This window comes from Ricinus communis, chromosome 2 (genome assembly GCF_019578655.1).
Source record: "Ricinus communis isolate WT05 ecotype wild-type chromosome 2, ASM1957865v1, whole genome shotgun sequence".
NCBI classification, from domain to species: domain Eukaryota; kingdom Viridiplantae; phylum Streptophyta; class Magnoliopsida; order Malpighiales; family Euphorbiaceae; genus Ricinus; species Ricinus communis.
In genome coordinates, this window is record NC_063257.1 from 15,245,303 (window position 1) to 15,262,442 (window position 17,140).

The 17,140-nt window shown below is 31.4% G+C and overlaps 2 protein-coding genes and 1 non-coding gene across 3 annotated transcripts; 1 reads left to right on the top strand and 2 right to left on the bottom strand.

The window, feature by feature from the left end:
• Positions 1 to 2,368: 2,368 nt before the first annotated feature.
• Positions 2,369 to 3,587, bottom strand: LOC125369271. The gene is made up of 2 exons (XM_048371284.1): positions 3,422 to 3,587; positions 2,369 to 3,366 (listed from the first exon to the last, which is right to left on the bottom strand). Exons 1-2 carry the CDS (start codon positions 3,585 to 3,587, stop codon positions 2,369 to 2,371), a joined length of 1,164 nt encoding a protein of 387 aa, XP_048227241.1.
• Positions 3,588 to 4,223: 636 nt separating this feature from the next.
• LOC112534631 lies at positions 4,224 to 4,331 on the top strand. Its single transcript, XR_003078911.1, has one exon. It is a non-coding gene; the product is annotated as a small nucleolar RNA R71 (small nucleolar RNA).
• Positions 4,332 to 7,599: 3,268 nt separating this feature from the next.
• On the bottom strand, positions 7,600 to 10,167 carry LOC8282766 (U2 small nuclear ribonucleoprotein B'' 2). Its single transcript, XM_002517696.3, has 5 exons — positions 9,956 to 10,167; positions 9,695 to 9,867; positions 9,255 to 9,351; positions 8,560 to 8,639; positions 7,600 to 8,174 (listed from the first exon to the last, which is right to left on the bottom strand). The coding sequence occupies exons 1-5, from the start codon at positions 10,026 to 10,028 to the stop codon at positions 7,896 to 7,898; spliced, it is 702 nt and encodes a 233-aa protein (XP_002517742.1). The 5' UTR covers positions 10,029 to 10,167; the 3' UTR covers positions 7,600 to 7,895.
• Positions 10,168 to 17,140: the final 6,973 nt, after the last annotated feature.

Consider the following 17,140-nt stretch of genomic DNA (forward strand, 5'->3'; position numbering starts at 1 on the left):
TTTAAGTATCTTAATCTCCACCAAATAGCTCATAAATAACTCTTAATATAAATCCTAATAATTATACAAAATGACTAAAATATCCTTTGGGCCTCATAATTAGCAGTCCATGCGTCTTAATCTTGGGTCTTGACACGAATATGTCCTATTAAGCTTCTTTTAGCTCCATATTTTTCCTCTTTTTGCTAATATTCCTGAAAATAGACAATTAAGCTTAAGTGAGGCAAAATCACATATTTTCACCATTTTATATATAGAAATATATCATTAAAGCTTTAAAATACTCTTAAATATCTATACATAATTTGGATCAATCAAATACCCCCACATTTAAACTTTTACTTGTCCTCAAGTAAATAGCAAATGAGAATTAACTTCTGCAAAATCATGAAAAATATCCTTACTCAGCTTAAAGATATTCAAAAGAATCTCACTAATGCAAACATCATGTCAACCCAAGAACATTTGAGTCATAATAATTTTTTTTAAAATATAAACTCAATCATTGTTAATCAAAAGACTCAAGCATCCAATCCTTCACACCTATTTCACAACAAATAGTCTAACTCGTCTTCAAAGGATACAACTATGATGCATAATCCAAATTATCATAACCCTATTCAAAAAGGCAAAACCTTCACTCAAAAATAAGAGATCACTAGGCATTTATTACTTGCTTTTGAAGCTCTTATACTTTTTCTTTTCTTTATACCCCTTGGATTTTAATTTTTGATACTTGGGGTACTTCTTTCTTTCTTGAGATGTTATGCCTTTTTACACAAATACAAATATGGATAATGAATGCACCTGGTTACTCAACAAAACATACATCAAGATGCTTTGCATACTCATAATCTTAATTGCCTTTTTATGCGAAAATCAACATTGGTCATGAAGATCCTCGGTTACTAAGCAACTAAAATTAGCGGAGTAGAGTTATTAAACTTAGAGCTTTAAACTTGCCCATATCATATCTCACAAACTTAGACAAGCCAATTTAATAACAATGAAATCATAATCTAAATCATACACTTCTAATCATACCCATGTCGAATGTTAGTAAACTATTCATCATGTCCATATACAAAAGATGAACACTTGATCATTTAAGTGCAAATAACTCATGAGTTTATATTTATACATGTTAAAAACTAACTCAAGAGTTCAAGAATCTTAACATAATAGCATTCTTTCATTGACTCTTATAGAGAACAATAAGAAAAGCTGAGTGGAAAAATTTAAAATTTTGCAAAAGATTAATCAAAGTTGTTAATTCTCATGGCATATGACGTATAAAATTAATCGAAGAAATATTCTATTTCCCTCCCCCACACTTAAATTTGACATTGCCCTCAATGTCATTGCATATAGAAAAATAAAGAACAAAAAGAGAGGAAAAAGATAGAATCCTCCCCTGGAATTTTGCAATGCATAGTAAGCCATGAACTTGAATTCCAATCTCCACCATCCAAACCTTAGAAGCACACTTGAACACACATCATTGATAATTATAAAAGAAATAAAAATTTAAAAATAATGAAGAATTAAAAATAATAAACTATACTAGAAAGATTAAATCCTAAGATAATTAAAAGTTAGATCCTAATAAATAAATATAAATTCTAGAATAAAATTTAAAATAAAGTCCTAGATCAATGATATGACTATTTATGTGGAGGAGATAAATAAATATTTAATTTTAAAAGAGGGTATTTTAACTAAAAATAATTCATAACTAATCCCAATTTCTTGGATTTAATTATTTTAATTTTTACTAAAAAAAAAAAATTTTTTTTTACGGCTACCGCGCGAGTTACATCGTTAAGTTCTTTGCGTTTGCTACCTTCGCGGGCCCATTCGTTCGTGCCTTATCTGTGGGCATGTGGCTCCGCGAGGTCGCGGCGTGCTATTGTCGCTGGTGGCCTTCTCGCGGCAGAAGACCCACTCATGGCAGAGGCCCACCCTCGCCGTCAGGCAAAGACATACCGCTGGGGTTGAGGCCCGCGACCCGGCGCTGCGGCCCGTGTTGTCTCTACCGCTGGCTCCTACGGGCCTGTGTCGTCTCTGCCGCTAGCTGCTACGTCTGCGGAAAATTTGCCGCAGCGTGGCTCGCTCAAATTTTTTATTTTTTTATTTTTTTGTTTTTTTAGCTTTAATTGCTTCTCATGGAGACATATTGCCTTTTGGAGATTAAATACAAGCCTACAAGATAAACATAAAATAAATAAAAAATAGAAAAAATAATAAATAAATAAATAATAAAAATAAAATAAAAAATAAAAATAGAAAGAAAAAAAAAACTTAAATGCATAAAAACAAAAATACAATTGCTAAGTTTATTGTCTATAGTAGACATTCCTGATTATGCTCATGGTGGGCGTTCATCCGCGCACTCGATCTTTTCGTCATAAGCCATTCCTTTCAAGTATGGCTTCATACTATTTATGCGAACATCTAAAGTGTCATGAAAACTCTTGTCAATTAAGAATGGAATATCATCATATAATTGTTCATAAACAAGAGAATCTAAATAATTATATGAACACTTATCAATAGTAGATTTAGGAGATAAAGTTAAAGAATCAAACACTTTAAGTTCCACAGTTTCTCCTAAAACTGTCATGGTAAGTTTTCCATCATGCACATCAATCACAGTTCTTGTAGTTGCCATGAAAGGTCTACCAAGGAGTATGGTTTGCTCTTTATCCCTTGTTGGTGTATTTTCCATGTCAAGTACTACAAAATCAACTGGAATTATTAACTTACCTACTTGCACTAGCAAGTCTTCTACTACACCTCTAGGGTTTTTTATCGATCTGTCTGCAAATTGTAGACACATAGTGGTAGGCTTCAACTCTCCCAAGTCAAGTAGTTCATACATCGAATACGGCATCAAGTTGATGCTTGCTCCCAAATCTAACATGACTTTTATATCCTTTTTGGCACCTATTGTAATATTATTGGTGAAGCTACCAGGATCCTTCATCTTAAGGGGCAATTGATGTTGAAGCATTACACTTGCTTCTTGTATTTTTTCGTTGTTCGCATATCGCCTTTTGTTGGTGTTCAACTCTTCAAAAAATTTTGTATAAGCTGGTTTATTCCTGATAACATCAAACAAAGATAAGTTAGTATTAACTTTAGAGAGCATCTTAATACTTTCAAAAAAAACATCATCATTTTTGCTCTCTTTGGGTTGGTTTAGAAAAGGAATAGGGGGTCTATAAGGCTGAGCTGCCTTATAAAATTCAGGTCTAGAAAATGCTTCCTTTTCTTTCTTCTCCAGCCTAAGATTAGGCTTTACTTTTTCTTCCTTTTGTATGCTTTCCTCGTTGCTTTGCACTAATCCATCATTTTTAGGTGTACCTGCATAAGAAAAAAAAAATTTCAGTTTCTATAGCAATATTATCGACAACCTCACCTCTTCTAATAGTAGTAATGGAATTGGCTTGTTCAGGTTGACTAGATAGTTCCTCTTTATTGATCTCTTCAACAATTTGTTTCATTCGAGCTTCTAAACGTTTTAGTGAAGCCTCAATGGAATATGTCTTTTTCTCATTCCTCTCCATCCTATCATGAGAAGCCATCATAAATGATTGAAGTGTTTCTTCCAAACTTGGCTTCCTTTATTCATTAGATCGAAAAGTTTGTTCTTGATCTTGAAAGAAAGGATTGGAGTCCCTTTGAAATTGAGAATATTGGTCTTGGTAATGAAGTTGATTTTGATTTCTCAATAATTGTGGTGGGTTTTGGTCATTGTATTTCCAAGAAAAATTTGGATGGTTTCTCCAACCGGTATTATATGTGTTGGAATAAGGGTCATTCATAGGATGCATAGGTTGGTAAGAATCCATCAAATTTATTTGGTCATACATATTTTCTCTGTAATTATCAAAAACAAATATTAGCACTATGACCATAAATACCACGAATACCACATACTTTATTATTTAGTGAGTTTTTTATTGAAGTAAGCATATTAACTTGCTTAGTCAATTTCAGCCAATTGCATGGCCATCTCACTATTAGCTACTACTTCATTTACTTCTACTCTCTTTGTCCTCACACTCTTTTGTTGAGAATTGGCTCCTAACATCTCAAAGATGTCATAAACCTCATCAGGTGTCCTTTCTAACATAGCACCCTCAGCTGCATTATCAACCATACATTGATATTGTTGTGTTAATCCATCATAAAATAATTGGTTGATTATTGGGAGTGGGAATCCATGGTGTGGATATTGTAATAAAAGTGATGTGAAGCGATCCCATGCTTCATGAAAATATTCAGCATTCTCTTGATAAAAATTAGAAATCTCACCTCTTAATTCTTTGGTCTTTTGCTGCGAGTAAAATCTACTCATAAACTTTTGATAAATTTCATTCTAATTTCTCAAAGAATTAGGAGGCAAGGTCATTAACCAAGCCTTTGCTCTTTCTTTCAATGAATAAAGGAAACGCCTCATTCTTAGTTGATCCTCATTAAGTCCAGATAATGGGAAAGTATGAACTATGGCATAAAATTATCTAATGAATGTTAATGCATCCTCACTAGGCATATCATAAAATGAAGGAAGCATATTAAAATGAATGCTCTTAAGTTCATAATTCCTAGATGTATCACCTAGAACTATGCATGAAGTAGTGTTACCAATTGTAGGCAGTGCATAATCTTTCATAGTCATTCGCCTTTCAGCTCCTACTTCTCTTGGTGGGTTTGCCATGATATCAACTTCTTCTGTTGATTCTTCTTCTAATTGTTTCCTACTAAGCATACAAAATAAAAGAAAATTTCAGATTAAAAGAAAAAACTTAAAAATAAAATTTACAAAAAAAATAAAAACACATAAACAAAACAAAACACAAAACACAAAACAAACAAACAAAACAAAGACAAGACACATAAACAAAATAAATTACAAAACACAAAACAAACTAAAAAACACAAGACACTTTTGATAATCAATCAATATAATAAATTTGGATACAGTTCCTCGGCAACAGCGCCAAAACTTGATGTATCTTTTTTAGTACTCGCAAGTGCATGAACCGTTCCTATAATAAGGGTAAGTTCACCACGAGGTCGATCTCTCAAGGAACTATGAGGCCACTTATTATAAAGACTAATTATCAACACAAAATAATAAAAGTAAATCTAAACACTCTAAATCGTATGTTTGAGAGGATAATGGTCATAAAGTAAAGTAACTAAACAATAAATAAATATGCAATGCAACTGCAAATGCTTATGATCTAAAACTATATGCTAAAAATAGTATTTAATCTAGCCAATTACTTAGTAATCTCCTTATTTTATTTTAAGCCTAGATCTAATGAATGAGATGGTGATGTGCCTTTTCCCTAAATCACTCAAGCTAATGATGCAACTTAGGTTTCTTATACCAACATAGATTAAAGTAAAGATGATGTTTCTAATACTTTTAAACCTAAAGATTTTCATAACAATTACTATTGCTAAATTAATATGATGGTTAATTAACAATAATAACTGAAACTAATAAAGATATGAAGGTAAAGAAATCATTCATTAAATAAAAAAATAACAAGATTCATACAAAAGTAGAAAGACTAAACTAAACACTTATGAAAACTAGTCTAACATATTTAAACCAATGATCATGGTATTAAATAGAAAGACAAAAAATAAGAAAGTAAAAAGCTCCCTCAAGATCCAGAATTTCTTCAAGTAAGAAGAAGATTGGTCCTCAGTCTCCACTTCTTGAAAAGCTCCTTAGATCCTAAAAGAACAATGAAAACTAAAACTAAAGTGTTTATAAAGAACTGTAGAGAATTATGGAGAGAATAATGGTGGCAGGTGTAGAGAGCAGGTAGGAGAAAACTCCCCTCCTTCTTCCTTCCTTTTTTTAGGGTTTTGTAGAGATTTATATAGAGGAGAGTCCTCTAAATAAAAATCTCTAGAGATGAGTATACTAATATAAGTCTATCTAATAGATAAGACTTTAAGTATCTTAATCTCCACCAAATACTATCTCATAAATAACTCTTAATATAAATCCTAATAATTATACAAAATGACTAAAATATCCCTTGGGCCTCATAATTAGCGGTCCATGTGTCTTAATCTTGGCCTTGACACGAATATGTCCCATTAAGCTTATTTTAGCTCCATATTTTCCTCTTTTTACTAATATTCCTGAAAATAGACAATTAAGCTTAAGTGAGGCAAAATCACATATTTTCACCATTTTATATATAGAAATATATCATTAAAGCTTTAAAATACCCTTAAATATCTATACATAATTTGGATCGATCAACAACGTCAATAATATGGTTGTAAAATTTTAAGATCACTTTCAAAACTGCATTTGATCCTTGTAGAATCAATTTTGTTGGAAACCTAGTATAGAAATAAAATTTATAGTATATAATCGAATCATTCAAAACTCATCTAATTAGCTGATATAGAAAATAACCTATATATTATTTCGCCTTTACCACTCGGTATTTTTTACCAAGTCAATTGGCAGTGATGTTGTAGGATGCAAGTTTAGATTATAATGAGTTTAATGCGACCAATATTATGTGTTTGTTATCATTGAATTGAAGCACATGACAATATAAATTAATAGTGTTTGTAGGTATACGAAACCATTAATAGTTTAAAATAGTGTTTTCACAATCGGACTAGTCAAAAATTAGTAGTTAGCTCTATTTAACCATTCTAAAAAATCAAATTTATAGTAAACTATATTGAACTGAATTGAATCGAATTAAACTGGTTAAACCGATTGTATGTTTATAAAAGAAATTATAAAGTAGAAAAAAAATAGTTTATAACGTCAAAAATTAAATATACTTATATTTAAGATAATTAAAACTTGTATTTAAAAAAATTAATATTTTTTTAAATTTAGTATTTATAATTCATTTTCTTACGATTTATATTTTTTTTTTATTTAATTTATAAAATATATTCTATTTATATAGATTTGCTTAAATTTATTATTCAGTTATAGAATTTAATATTTGAACGTTATTAGATACTATCAAAAACTAAAAATTTATTATAATCATAATTTTAGAATATAATATATGTAATGTAATTAATTTGTTTATAAAAAGTTTACTAGCAATCCTTCAAATCAAAACAATAAATAACACTTTAACCGATTCCTTTTTTTTATTCCTTTAACCGATTCCTTTTTTATTAAAACACTAGTTTAAAGCAAATGTTATTATTTGTTAAATAAAATACCTACTTAAAATTAAAAAAGTACCGAATCACACACAATTCGCAGATTTCTAGTCCTAAACTCATGCACGATTTTCAACCTTTAAATAAAAGAACATTCTAATCACAATTTTCAACCTAGTAAGACTAAAAAAGATTATTAGTTTATAAATTTAAGAAAGAAAAAGCTAAATAGAGTAAAAAAAAAAAAGTAGAACCAAAATTTATATTCATTTCATAGAGGAACTAAATTGGATTAAAAGTAAAAAGCAAAAGATTAGTCAAAAATCAAGGGGAAATAGTAGTTTGCTCAAAAATCAAATCACCTCTTTCTGTTCAATTTCTAGTTTTTCTTTTAAACAAAAGAAAAAAAGAAAAAGAAAATAGAGAACACTCTTCAATTCACTTTGGCATGGTGACATGAGCACCAGTTTTCATTAACAGTCACCTAGTGAAGGGACAACAGTGATACATTCACCGTACTTGGCTTAGCAAAAGGTCTACTAATAATCAAGTTGAAACATAATGTTTCATTGAACATCTTGCAAACTACAAAGAGAAAACTTCCCCAATTAGTTTTTGAATTTAAGATGACCATGGTGTGAGAAGTTCTCCATTCCGCCCGTCCTTACCGATTTAAGGCAAGAACTTGAGGACAAACACTCTACACTAAGGGTCAGTTACTTCTTCGCGTAAGTAATAGCCATAGGATTTTGAGGAGTAATTTTGAAACTCTGAAGGGCCTGCATTGCCATGGAGGACTGCACATCATCTTCAAATTCTACAAATGCAATACCTGGCTTTGCTTCAATCATTCGAACTTCCCTGAATCCTGGATATTGTTGGAAGAGCACTTGCAACATCATGCTAGTGGTTTCATGTGGCAAATTCTGTATGAACAGTATATTATTTGGTGGAGCAGCTTCTTGTTCACCCCTGTTTCCTTGTCGGAAAGGAGCCTACAGAAATGCCAAAGAAAAAAAAGGCATTTATCATAAGCAGCATCAGTCAGAAATGAACATGATTACAAAACACTAGTAGTTCATGCACAGTAGATGAACTGCCAAGTTGGATCCTTGATACAATTAGTCAGGATGATACAAGGGTCAGATTTAAAGCATGAAGTATAACAGTTACAAACAATAGTAACTCAAAATTCTTTTTATTCTCTTGATTGAAACATGTGAGACTGCATATCCTAAAATATGCCTAAGCTTATTTCCTTTACTCTTAAATTAAAAGAACATAATAATTATAGAACATAACTGAGTGGCGATCTACAAGAGTATGAGAGGAAGGATAGGGCATTAAGGAACTATGATATAAAAAAGATATCCAACTTACCGTTCCCCTGTTATTCACAGTAGATGTTCCATTAGCTGTAGCAGATTGTTGAGCTTCTTCAGCACGTCTCTTTCGCTCAGCTGCAGACGCAAACTTATGTCAGATTAAATGCAACTCTGTCTTAGATCAGTTAAATCAATAAAGAAATAGAACAAATATATTAATATAACAACATAAACATAGAAATATTCAGCACTAGTTTATATTGCTGTCTACGGCTCTATCTTTTAAAATAATATAGTTATACTTGGGTATAAAGTTTGTTGGCAAACCATTTGTAATTTCACAAAGCAAGTTATACACTTGTTTATTAAATGACATATGTGACGATGGTGTTCTAGAAACAACAGTATCAGCCTCTCACAAGATACAAATGTCAAAATAAACAAAAAAAGGAACAAAGTCTGACCTGATAGTGCTAATATTTCTAGTCTATACTACTCTCTGAAACAGAGAGACCAAGATATTAATTTGAAATTATCTACCTAATACAAACATTTTTTTTCTTTGCTCATTGCAGCATGTGTTACTTGTGAAAGGGAAGGTCTCTAACAACAAAAAGAAAATTGGTTCATAATTTTACATTACAAAACCAAGAGTCCAGCTCAGCTATTAAAAATAATAAAGAGAAAAGAAAAAAGGAAAAGAAGAAAAGAAGCACAATAAAGAGAAGTGATAATTAACTTCTAGCATACCTTTTTCTTCTTGCTTCTTCTTCTTCTTTGCATTTGGATCGTAATTTCCTTCTGCTTCTACAAGGCAATCAGATTTCGTCTTTGCATATTGGATCCGCTGCAGGAAATAAATTGCATATAAAAGAACAATAGCATATCATCAGATACAGCAAGATTAAGGAAATAGAAACAAGCGCTAACATCTTAATTGAAAGGGCATTATCATTCGTGAGCGTACAAAAAGAATAACTGTATAGGTTCGTTGCTTTTGTCAATATTTCAGAGCTGAATTTAGTGAATTTTTAGCACAAAACAAGCGACGGCTAATCATTATGGTGCAATATTGCCTTCGTCATTTAAGAATCTAAATTGAAAAACACGCCTAAATAGTTTACTGAACAATCTTATTCTTATCAGGTAAAAGCTGATACAATTTTGTGGGAAAGCTTAGAAAAACATACCATTGGTTTGTCATAAAATGGAAAACCTTGCATCTGCCGAACTGCGTTACTGGCAGCCATGACTTCACTGAAACAAACCCATGCTTGCCCTCGAAGCTTGGGAGTCTTCAGGGCAACAACATCTAGAATTCTTCCATATTGGGAGAATAAACAATAAAGTGATCGCTTCAGTTCTGTCCAAGTGGGAATAAAACAAAAGGTACCCAGTATGTCAATAATAACTTAGAGACATGAACACATGGTAAGATTTTTGGAACTAACCTTCTTTCTTGACCTTCTCATTGAGGTTCTTAATGTAGATAGTTTGGTTTGGAGGTATATCCCCTGTTAGCATCTTCTTTTATCTGAAGCTGAAGTCTATGTTAGAGAATTCGAAAGTTGTAGTAAACCTCTGGTCTGGCTGTATGCGCCTTCGAGAGAGTGTGTGAAAGAGGGGGGAGAGGAAGGAAGGGCAGGGTTGAAACTTGCTACGAACGGAGCCCTAGATATATATTTGGGCCTATAAATCATTATGTGGGCCAAGTCCACCCGAAAATCTTATCAGAGGTGGAGTACGAGGGAAAATGCCTTGTAAAAGGTGGCCTTTTTTCCTTTTTTTCATTTTCCATGTCATATTACGATATTCAATTTCGAGCTAATTACTATATCCCCCTTCTATTTATTTTTTATATTACACTACAATTCTTAATATTTTAAAATTATATTCTTTTATCTTTCTATATTATAGTTTTACACTGAAGGCCTCTTTCACCAGAGTTTTTATTAGATAATTGTTAACTAAATTTGAATTTTTATTATTTATCTTCTAATTTTTAATATAATATACAAATTAATTCATATATTTTTTATTTATTATACTAAAACTATCTTGCTAAGTCAATGCAATTAAAGAATTAAATTAATAAAATAATATAATTTGATCATCAAATTTTTTATTAAAATTACTCTAATGTAACAAAATTAATAATAGAAATAAAACTTATTTTATTATAATAATCTAAAGTTAGATTATATGAATTTTCATTATTTTGAAAAATCTAAGTACTTTAAAAATATTTTAATTTTACTAAGATTTATTATGCTAGTTATTATTAGAGCAAGTAAAGATATACTAGTTAATTATTTTCGTCCAGTTGATCAAGAAAATTATTTTTGCTAAAATATAATTTTATCTAAAATTCATTTAAAAATAAGTTTAGAAGAATATGATACTTAATAATGAATTTGATGACTAAATTGAACTTCTTTTTATTAATTTAGTCTTTTAACTGTCTTGATTTTGGATAAAAATGTAATAGTTAATTTTATTAAAAGATAAGGAATTCTAGTATAATAAATAAACTATAAAAAGTAATTTGTATATTATATCAAAAATCAAAAAATAAATAGTATAACTTAACGATTGTTTAATGAAAATTCTGATAAGAAGAGTTTTCAGTATATAATTATAAAATAAAAAAAATTAAATATTAAGAAATTATTAGTATAATATAAGAAAATGTTCATAAAAATTGTGATTATTCTTTCAATTCCTCGTTTTTTAAAAGGCAAAACTTATTTTTAGGTCTCTATTCTTTCTTACTTTATTTTACTTAGTCCTTAATATTAATTGCATTTTAATAAATTTTTATTTTTTTATTTTTGTTATTCTTTTAAATCCATTGTTATTCAATGTGAAATGATTCATTAAGTTTAGATCTTACTTTTCAAAACTTTTTCTCCTTATCTCAAATGCATTTCAAAGATTTTTGAAATTGCAAATCTAATTACTATCAAATTATTAGTGTTAATTCCCCCCGTTCTACAAGTTAATTCTTTTTAATAAATGCTAATACCGTAGCAATTTATTAAGCTAATACTACAACTATAGAAAAATAAATTTCAAAATAAGAGTAATTTATCTTAACATTACATTTTATTGAAATCCATAAAGTTTATAGAATTTATTTACAGATCCAAAACTTATGCATTTTGATTGAAATGAAAGTTAATTTAGAATTTTATATAATTAAATTTATGAAATTAGTTATAGCTAAACTAACTAATAGAATTGATAGAATTTTCAAATGAATTCCACATTAATAAATCAATATTTTTAAAAAAATCTCTTTCAAATTTATCATTTCTATTTTACTTTTCCTTTCATGTCTTTTTTCTTAAATGAAATAATTCTTTAATGGATTTTAGCTAAACACAACGTAAGATTTTATCAAGTGAATATATCACCATAAGGCATTATGTATCCTTAACTGAGTTTGTGAGCCTGCCCAATCTCAATAGACAATATTTATTTTATATTTTTAAATTTTTTAAATTTAATATTTTTATATTACTCTCACTCTTTGTCTTATTTGCATTATTTTTCTATTTCATTCTTAAATTCTTTCCTTTTAGAGAAGTTTTTAAAATTAACAGATATTTATGTAAGGACTTAAAAAATTTAAAAATAAAAGTTCAGAGATATTTTGAAACAAAATAAATCTATAGGGACTTAATGAACCAAAATCAAGTATTTTGTTAGCATGTTTAATAGCTTATATATACACTCTCTTAATTGAAGGACTTAAAGATGAAAAAAAAATTAAAAATACAGAAATTTATTAAAATGCAATCGATAATTAAAAACTAAGTAAAATAAAGTCAAAAGATAGAAAGACCTAAAGATGTGTTTTGCCTTTTTCGAATATACTAGTCTATTTGCACGTTGTGTGTTTGTTGCGGTATTACTTTATTTATAATTATTCTCATTATGATGTAATATTTTAAAATTATTTTTCATATTGTAAAAAATAATAACAACTAAAATACTTTTTAAGTATTTTCTATAATAAAAATTTTAATATTTAGAATCCTCTTAATACAATAAATTTAAGAATTATATTTAAAGTTCGGGTATGAATAAATATCATTCAATCTTTTCTAGTATACAAAAGATATGTATTGAAGAACATTTTATTAATTAAATCTAAAAATAATTCTCCAAAAATAAATTTTTAACATCATTTTTTAATTTTTCAAGAAAACAATTAAATTTTATGCAGAATCTGAAATAAAAAAATTCTCACAAGTAAGCATGTCCAAAATAATTATTGATTTATTATTATTACTTAACTTTTGCTCATCTATTATATAAGCTAAATGACTAGAACACGATAAGTAAGATGGAGTGAACTTTGAGAAAAGAAGGATAAGGCTTTGAAATGCACCAGAGAACATCCAGAAGCCTTGGAATGGATTGATGATATCCTGAAACTAAGACCACGAAACCCTAAGAATCCCAACCGAAGCCTATAACCTTGACTAAAATCGTAAAACTCTAAAAGCCTTAACTGAAATGTATGGAACCTTAAAACCCTTGAAGAGCCTCATTAAGCCACGTAGACTAAGGCTTAGACCATGTAGGCTGTAATACCCCGAATTTTTATATATTTAATAAATGAGTTATTTTCTATACCTAATTAGTTTGAAATTTTAAGAAATTATTCAAGTAAATTATTTGAGAAATGATTATATTTTGGTTATTCAAAATTTTTCCAAATGCATATTTATATAAGTAAAATTATATTTTGGAATAAGGATTGAAAGTATAATGTTATTTTTATGGGGTTTTAATGGAAATTTGTGAGCTTGGTATTTTTGTAAATAAATATGTCGGTCAGGGGTATTTTTGTAATTGTGTATTTTCAATAATTCGGATTTGGCCCAAATTAATTAGTTAAGGGCTTAATTGAAAGGCTAAAAAGAAGTTTGGGGGTTAAATTGGAATTTTGATGGATGGAATTGTAAGTAATTAAGAAGTTGAGGGACTAAATTGTAATAAGGAAAAGTTCGGGGCCTAATGTCGATATTGAAAGGAAAGAAAATCGGGGAAGAAGAGAGGAAGAGAGAGAGAGAGTGGCGCGTCGGAAGAGAGAGAAAGGGGCAGCTGCGTCGGTGGCAGCCATGAGGCTGCGCAGGCGACTGGCCAGGCGGCGTCGCTAGCAATGCTGGCAGCGCGGCCGAGCGGCGGAAGTGGCCAGCGTGTTTCAGCCGTTTTCGGCGTTGTTGGCCGAGTCGGGTGGCGATCGGCTCCTCGGCGAGAGCTTTCTTTTAGCGGCCAGTAGCGCTGTGGTGGCCGGAGACGGAAGATCCGGTGGAGAGAGAAAATAGTGGCAGCCGGCGTTTTTGAATTTTTCCGACGAGATCCGGCGGAGGATGGACGATCGGAGGACGTATTCCGACTCTTCTCAGCTCAAGCTTCGCGATGGCACCGGTTTGGTGGCGATCGGACTCCGTTTGCAAATCGACGGCCGAGATCGTCCATAAATTTCTCCAGATGATCGGGTGTCAGATCGAAAAATCGGAAGCGGGGATCGTCGTCAGCGCGTCGTTGTGAGTCCGATGGTGTGTCCAGATCGTCGATCGGACTCCGGCGGCCGGAGGCTAGTCGACCGAGCGTCTCGGTAATTTTCTCTGGCCGTTGATCTTAGAAATCCTTTGATTTTAAATTTGTGTTTATTGGGTTATATTGAGTATTTGATGATATTTGTGAGTCATAAATAATTGTCTGTCAGTTTGCCTGCCTCGTATTTTATGCTGTGTGGCGGAGTCGGGAAATAGTGAAGTTTGGGGACCCGACTCCCGTTGTTTAAATTGTTGGATATTTGAAGTGTTCTTCTGGCAGGTCCTGGACCCGTTTTTACGGGGGGTAATGTTCGTGTTGTAGGGAGGTTCTGGGATTTGGTGGAATTCTCCGGTCGAGATTCTTAGACAGTCGATCCTAGGAGTCTAGACCTAGGATTAAAGATCGATTGTTTGAGCGTTTTGATAAATTGTTTTCCATGATTAGATGATCATACGGCTCGCTCCAACCGAGGCAGGCGAGCTAGGAGGTCGCCCAGTGAGTTAAAGTCATTTAATCATTCGCTATTGCTAAGTTTGATTTTAATATGCTATTTTGAAAGTTCATGCTTAATATGGTTATTAGTTTGCATAGCGTAAATAATTTCAACTGAATTATTCGTTATTAAAGGTAATATAAGTATTATTATAGTAATGTTATGATAATACCAAATATTATCGATTTTCCACATGAGTTGCCCCGATGTCTTACTCTTAATTGTTAATTGTTATTTTGATATGGTTGAATGATTTCATTATACAATGATATTTATTATATGTGATGATTTGATTTGGGGATGTGGCTTTAGTAGAACATGCCTTTGATGGGTTACATCGGGACGTAATGATCATAGACATGTAATCAGATTTTTTTTATGGGTTTGCCACGGTGAGCATGGCTCTCTGGGTGATTTGTGTAAATTCGCCGGAGGTAAGGTCCACTGGTCGAGCATTGCTCTCAGGCGCCCGATCTTATTGGATTAAGAGAGCCGAATGGCTACTAGATTTCTTATTTGGATACTTAAGTGACCGGTGGAAGTAAGGTCCCTGGTTGAGCATTGCTCTCGGGGGCGCCGATCTTATTGGATTAAGAGAGCCAAAATGGTACATTTAGAATTTGGGGTTAGGGTTCTCTTGAGCCACTCGTCCCGTAAAAGTAAAAATATATTTTTATTTATTCATTTATTTATTTATTATGGTATGATTATAATATGGATTGTATTTACGTGCATGGTAGATATATTGATTCGAATGATCAATATTTTCTGTGAAGAAAGTAATAGGGTATGATTATAGTATGATTGGTATTTATGTACATGGTTTGATATACTGATTTGAACAATCTATGTTTTCTGAGAAGAATGCAATAGTTCCTAGATTATTTGATTTTAACTCACTCTAGGGGGCGATCGCATTTTATTGTTTTCAGTTCGTGGATTTAGTCCTCGCGACTCTTATTCAGTAACCCGACTCCTTCATCATCGGGTGATGTATTTGATTTGGTATGTAAATTGGTAAATCTTAGATTCTCCGCAGTAGTAATAGTAGATGTATCAGTTGTAAATTTTATGAGTTTCGGGTCTCGCCTAATTTTTCTAGGAGACCGAAGTATTTATGTAGAATGTAGCTGTTAAGATAAATTGTGGCTTTAATAATATTAATTTGAGATGAGATTTGTTTAAATCAGTGAGTGTCAGGCTTACTACGGGTCTCGGTGGCCTTAAGCCTACCCATTCCCTAGTGCCGGTCACGGGCCCACGGGTGGGGTCGTGACATAGGCTAAACTAAGTCCACGTAGGCTTAGCGAGGTCAACATGAGCTAAGCTTTAAGCTAAGCCCACGTGAGCTAAGCGAAAGTCTATGAATCTTCCTAGAAAATGGGAACCTAGGAGGCATATTCCCTCATAGGGAAACATTCACTCATCTCATACACCCTCCAAAAATCTCAAAATCCATCCTTTACACAACTCCCCCCCCCCCCCCCCTTAGAAAACCTAGCTTTTTCATATTTATTCATATTGTTTCCATCCAAACCCTAGCTACCATCTTCGATAATCACTCAAAAGAAAGAGAAATCTCTCCAAAAACCTTTTCTTCTTGTTATTTTATTTCAAGAAAACATAAAAGGGAAAAACCTAAACAGATCCTTCTAACCCATCTTCCACTTGCCTACATTTTTTCATACACCCAAAATTCTCTTTCTACCAAAAGGCCACATCTAAATACGACCTAACAAAAATAAAACTCCTCACATTTCTTCATTAACTTTTATTTTATCCTAATTCTAATATCAAAATTATCATTTTACCTATATAAAACCTTCCTCTTAAAAGCATCCAAAACCCATTATCATACACACATTTCTTGTTTTACAGGTTCATTCACATTTTTAATCCAATAAATTAAACATGTATTAATGTGTCAACAATAAAATTGATAGTATGAGTATGTCTAATTAGATGTTTTGCTTTTCATTTATTTTCTTTAGGTTATTGTTTTACAGGTTCATTCACATTTCTAATCCAATACATTTGGAGCCCTTTTAGTGTCTAAAGATACTAGAGAGACTCTTTCCTCCTAAAGCTCCTCTTTTTTACCTTCTTTCATCAAAGGTAGTATCCCGAGGGCTAAACTCTAGAACCAACCTATTTTTTATATTCATTTATCTTTATTTTATCATACTTCACATGCATATTGTGCTTTAAACTTAGTTTTAGTGGAACAAAGTCATTAAAATAGATGCTTAAAGCTTTTGTGTGCTTACCCCATGTGGGGTAAGCCTTAGGCCACGTAGGTTTTCGCTTAGCCCACATGGGCTAAGGCTTACCCCACGAGGGATAAAAATACAGAAACTTCAAGTTTCAATTTTTTAAGTTATTGTCATAGATTTAAGTCTTTATATTTATATGTCATTGTAGATAGTTTTATACCTGGTCAATTTCTATTTAGTTTTTATAATGAATCTAAAGTTATTTAATGAATCTAAAGTTATTTAATGTTTTAAGTTTTAGGTTAATGCACAATTTTATGCCTAAATATATACAACTAAATTGAAAATGTATGATT

Coding starts and splice junctions, on each gene's coding strand:
- LOC125369271 (XM_048371284.1), bottom strand. CDS start 3,587: ATGGCTTCTCATGATAGGATGGAGAGGAATGAGAAAAAGACATATTCC. Junction 3,367..3,421: donor CATTACTACTATTAGAAGAG/GTGAGGTTGTCG, acceptor TTTCTTATGCAG/GTACACCTAAAAATGATGGA.
- LOC8282766 (XM_002517696.3), bottom strand. CDS start 10,028: ATGCTAACAGGGGATATACCTCCAAACCAAACTATCTACATTAAGAAC. Junction 9,868..9,955: donor TGAGAAGGTCAAGAAAGAAG/GTTAGTTCCAAA, acceptor CCACTTGGACAG/AACTGAAGCGATCACTTTAT. Junction 8,175..8,559: donor CTGTGAATAACAGGGGAACG/GTAAGTTGGATA, acceptor GCATTTCTGTAG/GCTCCTTTCCGACAAGGAAA.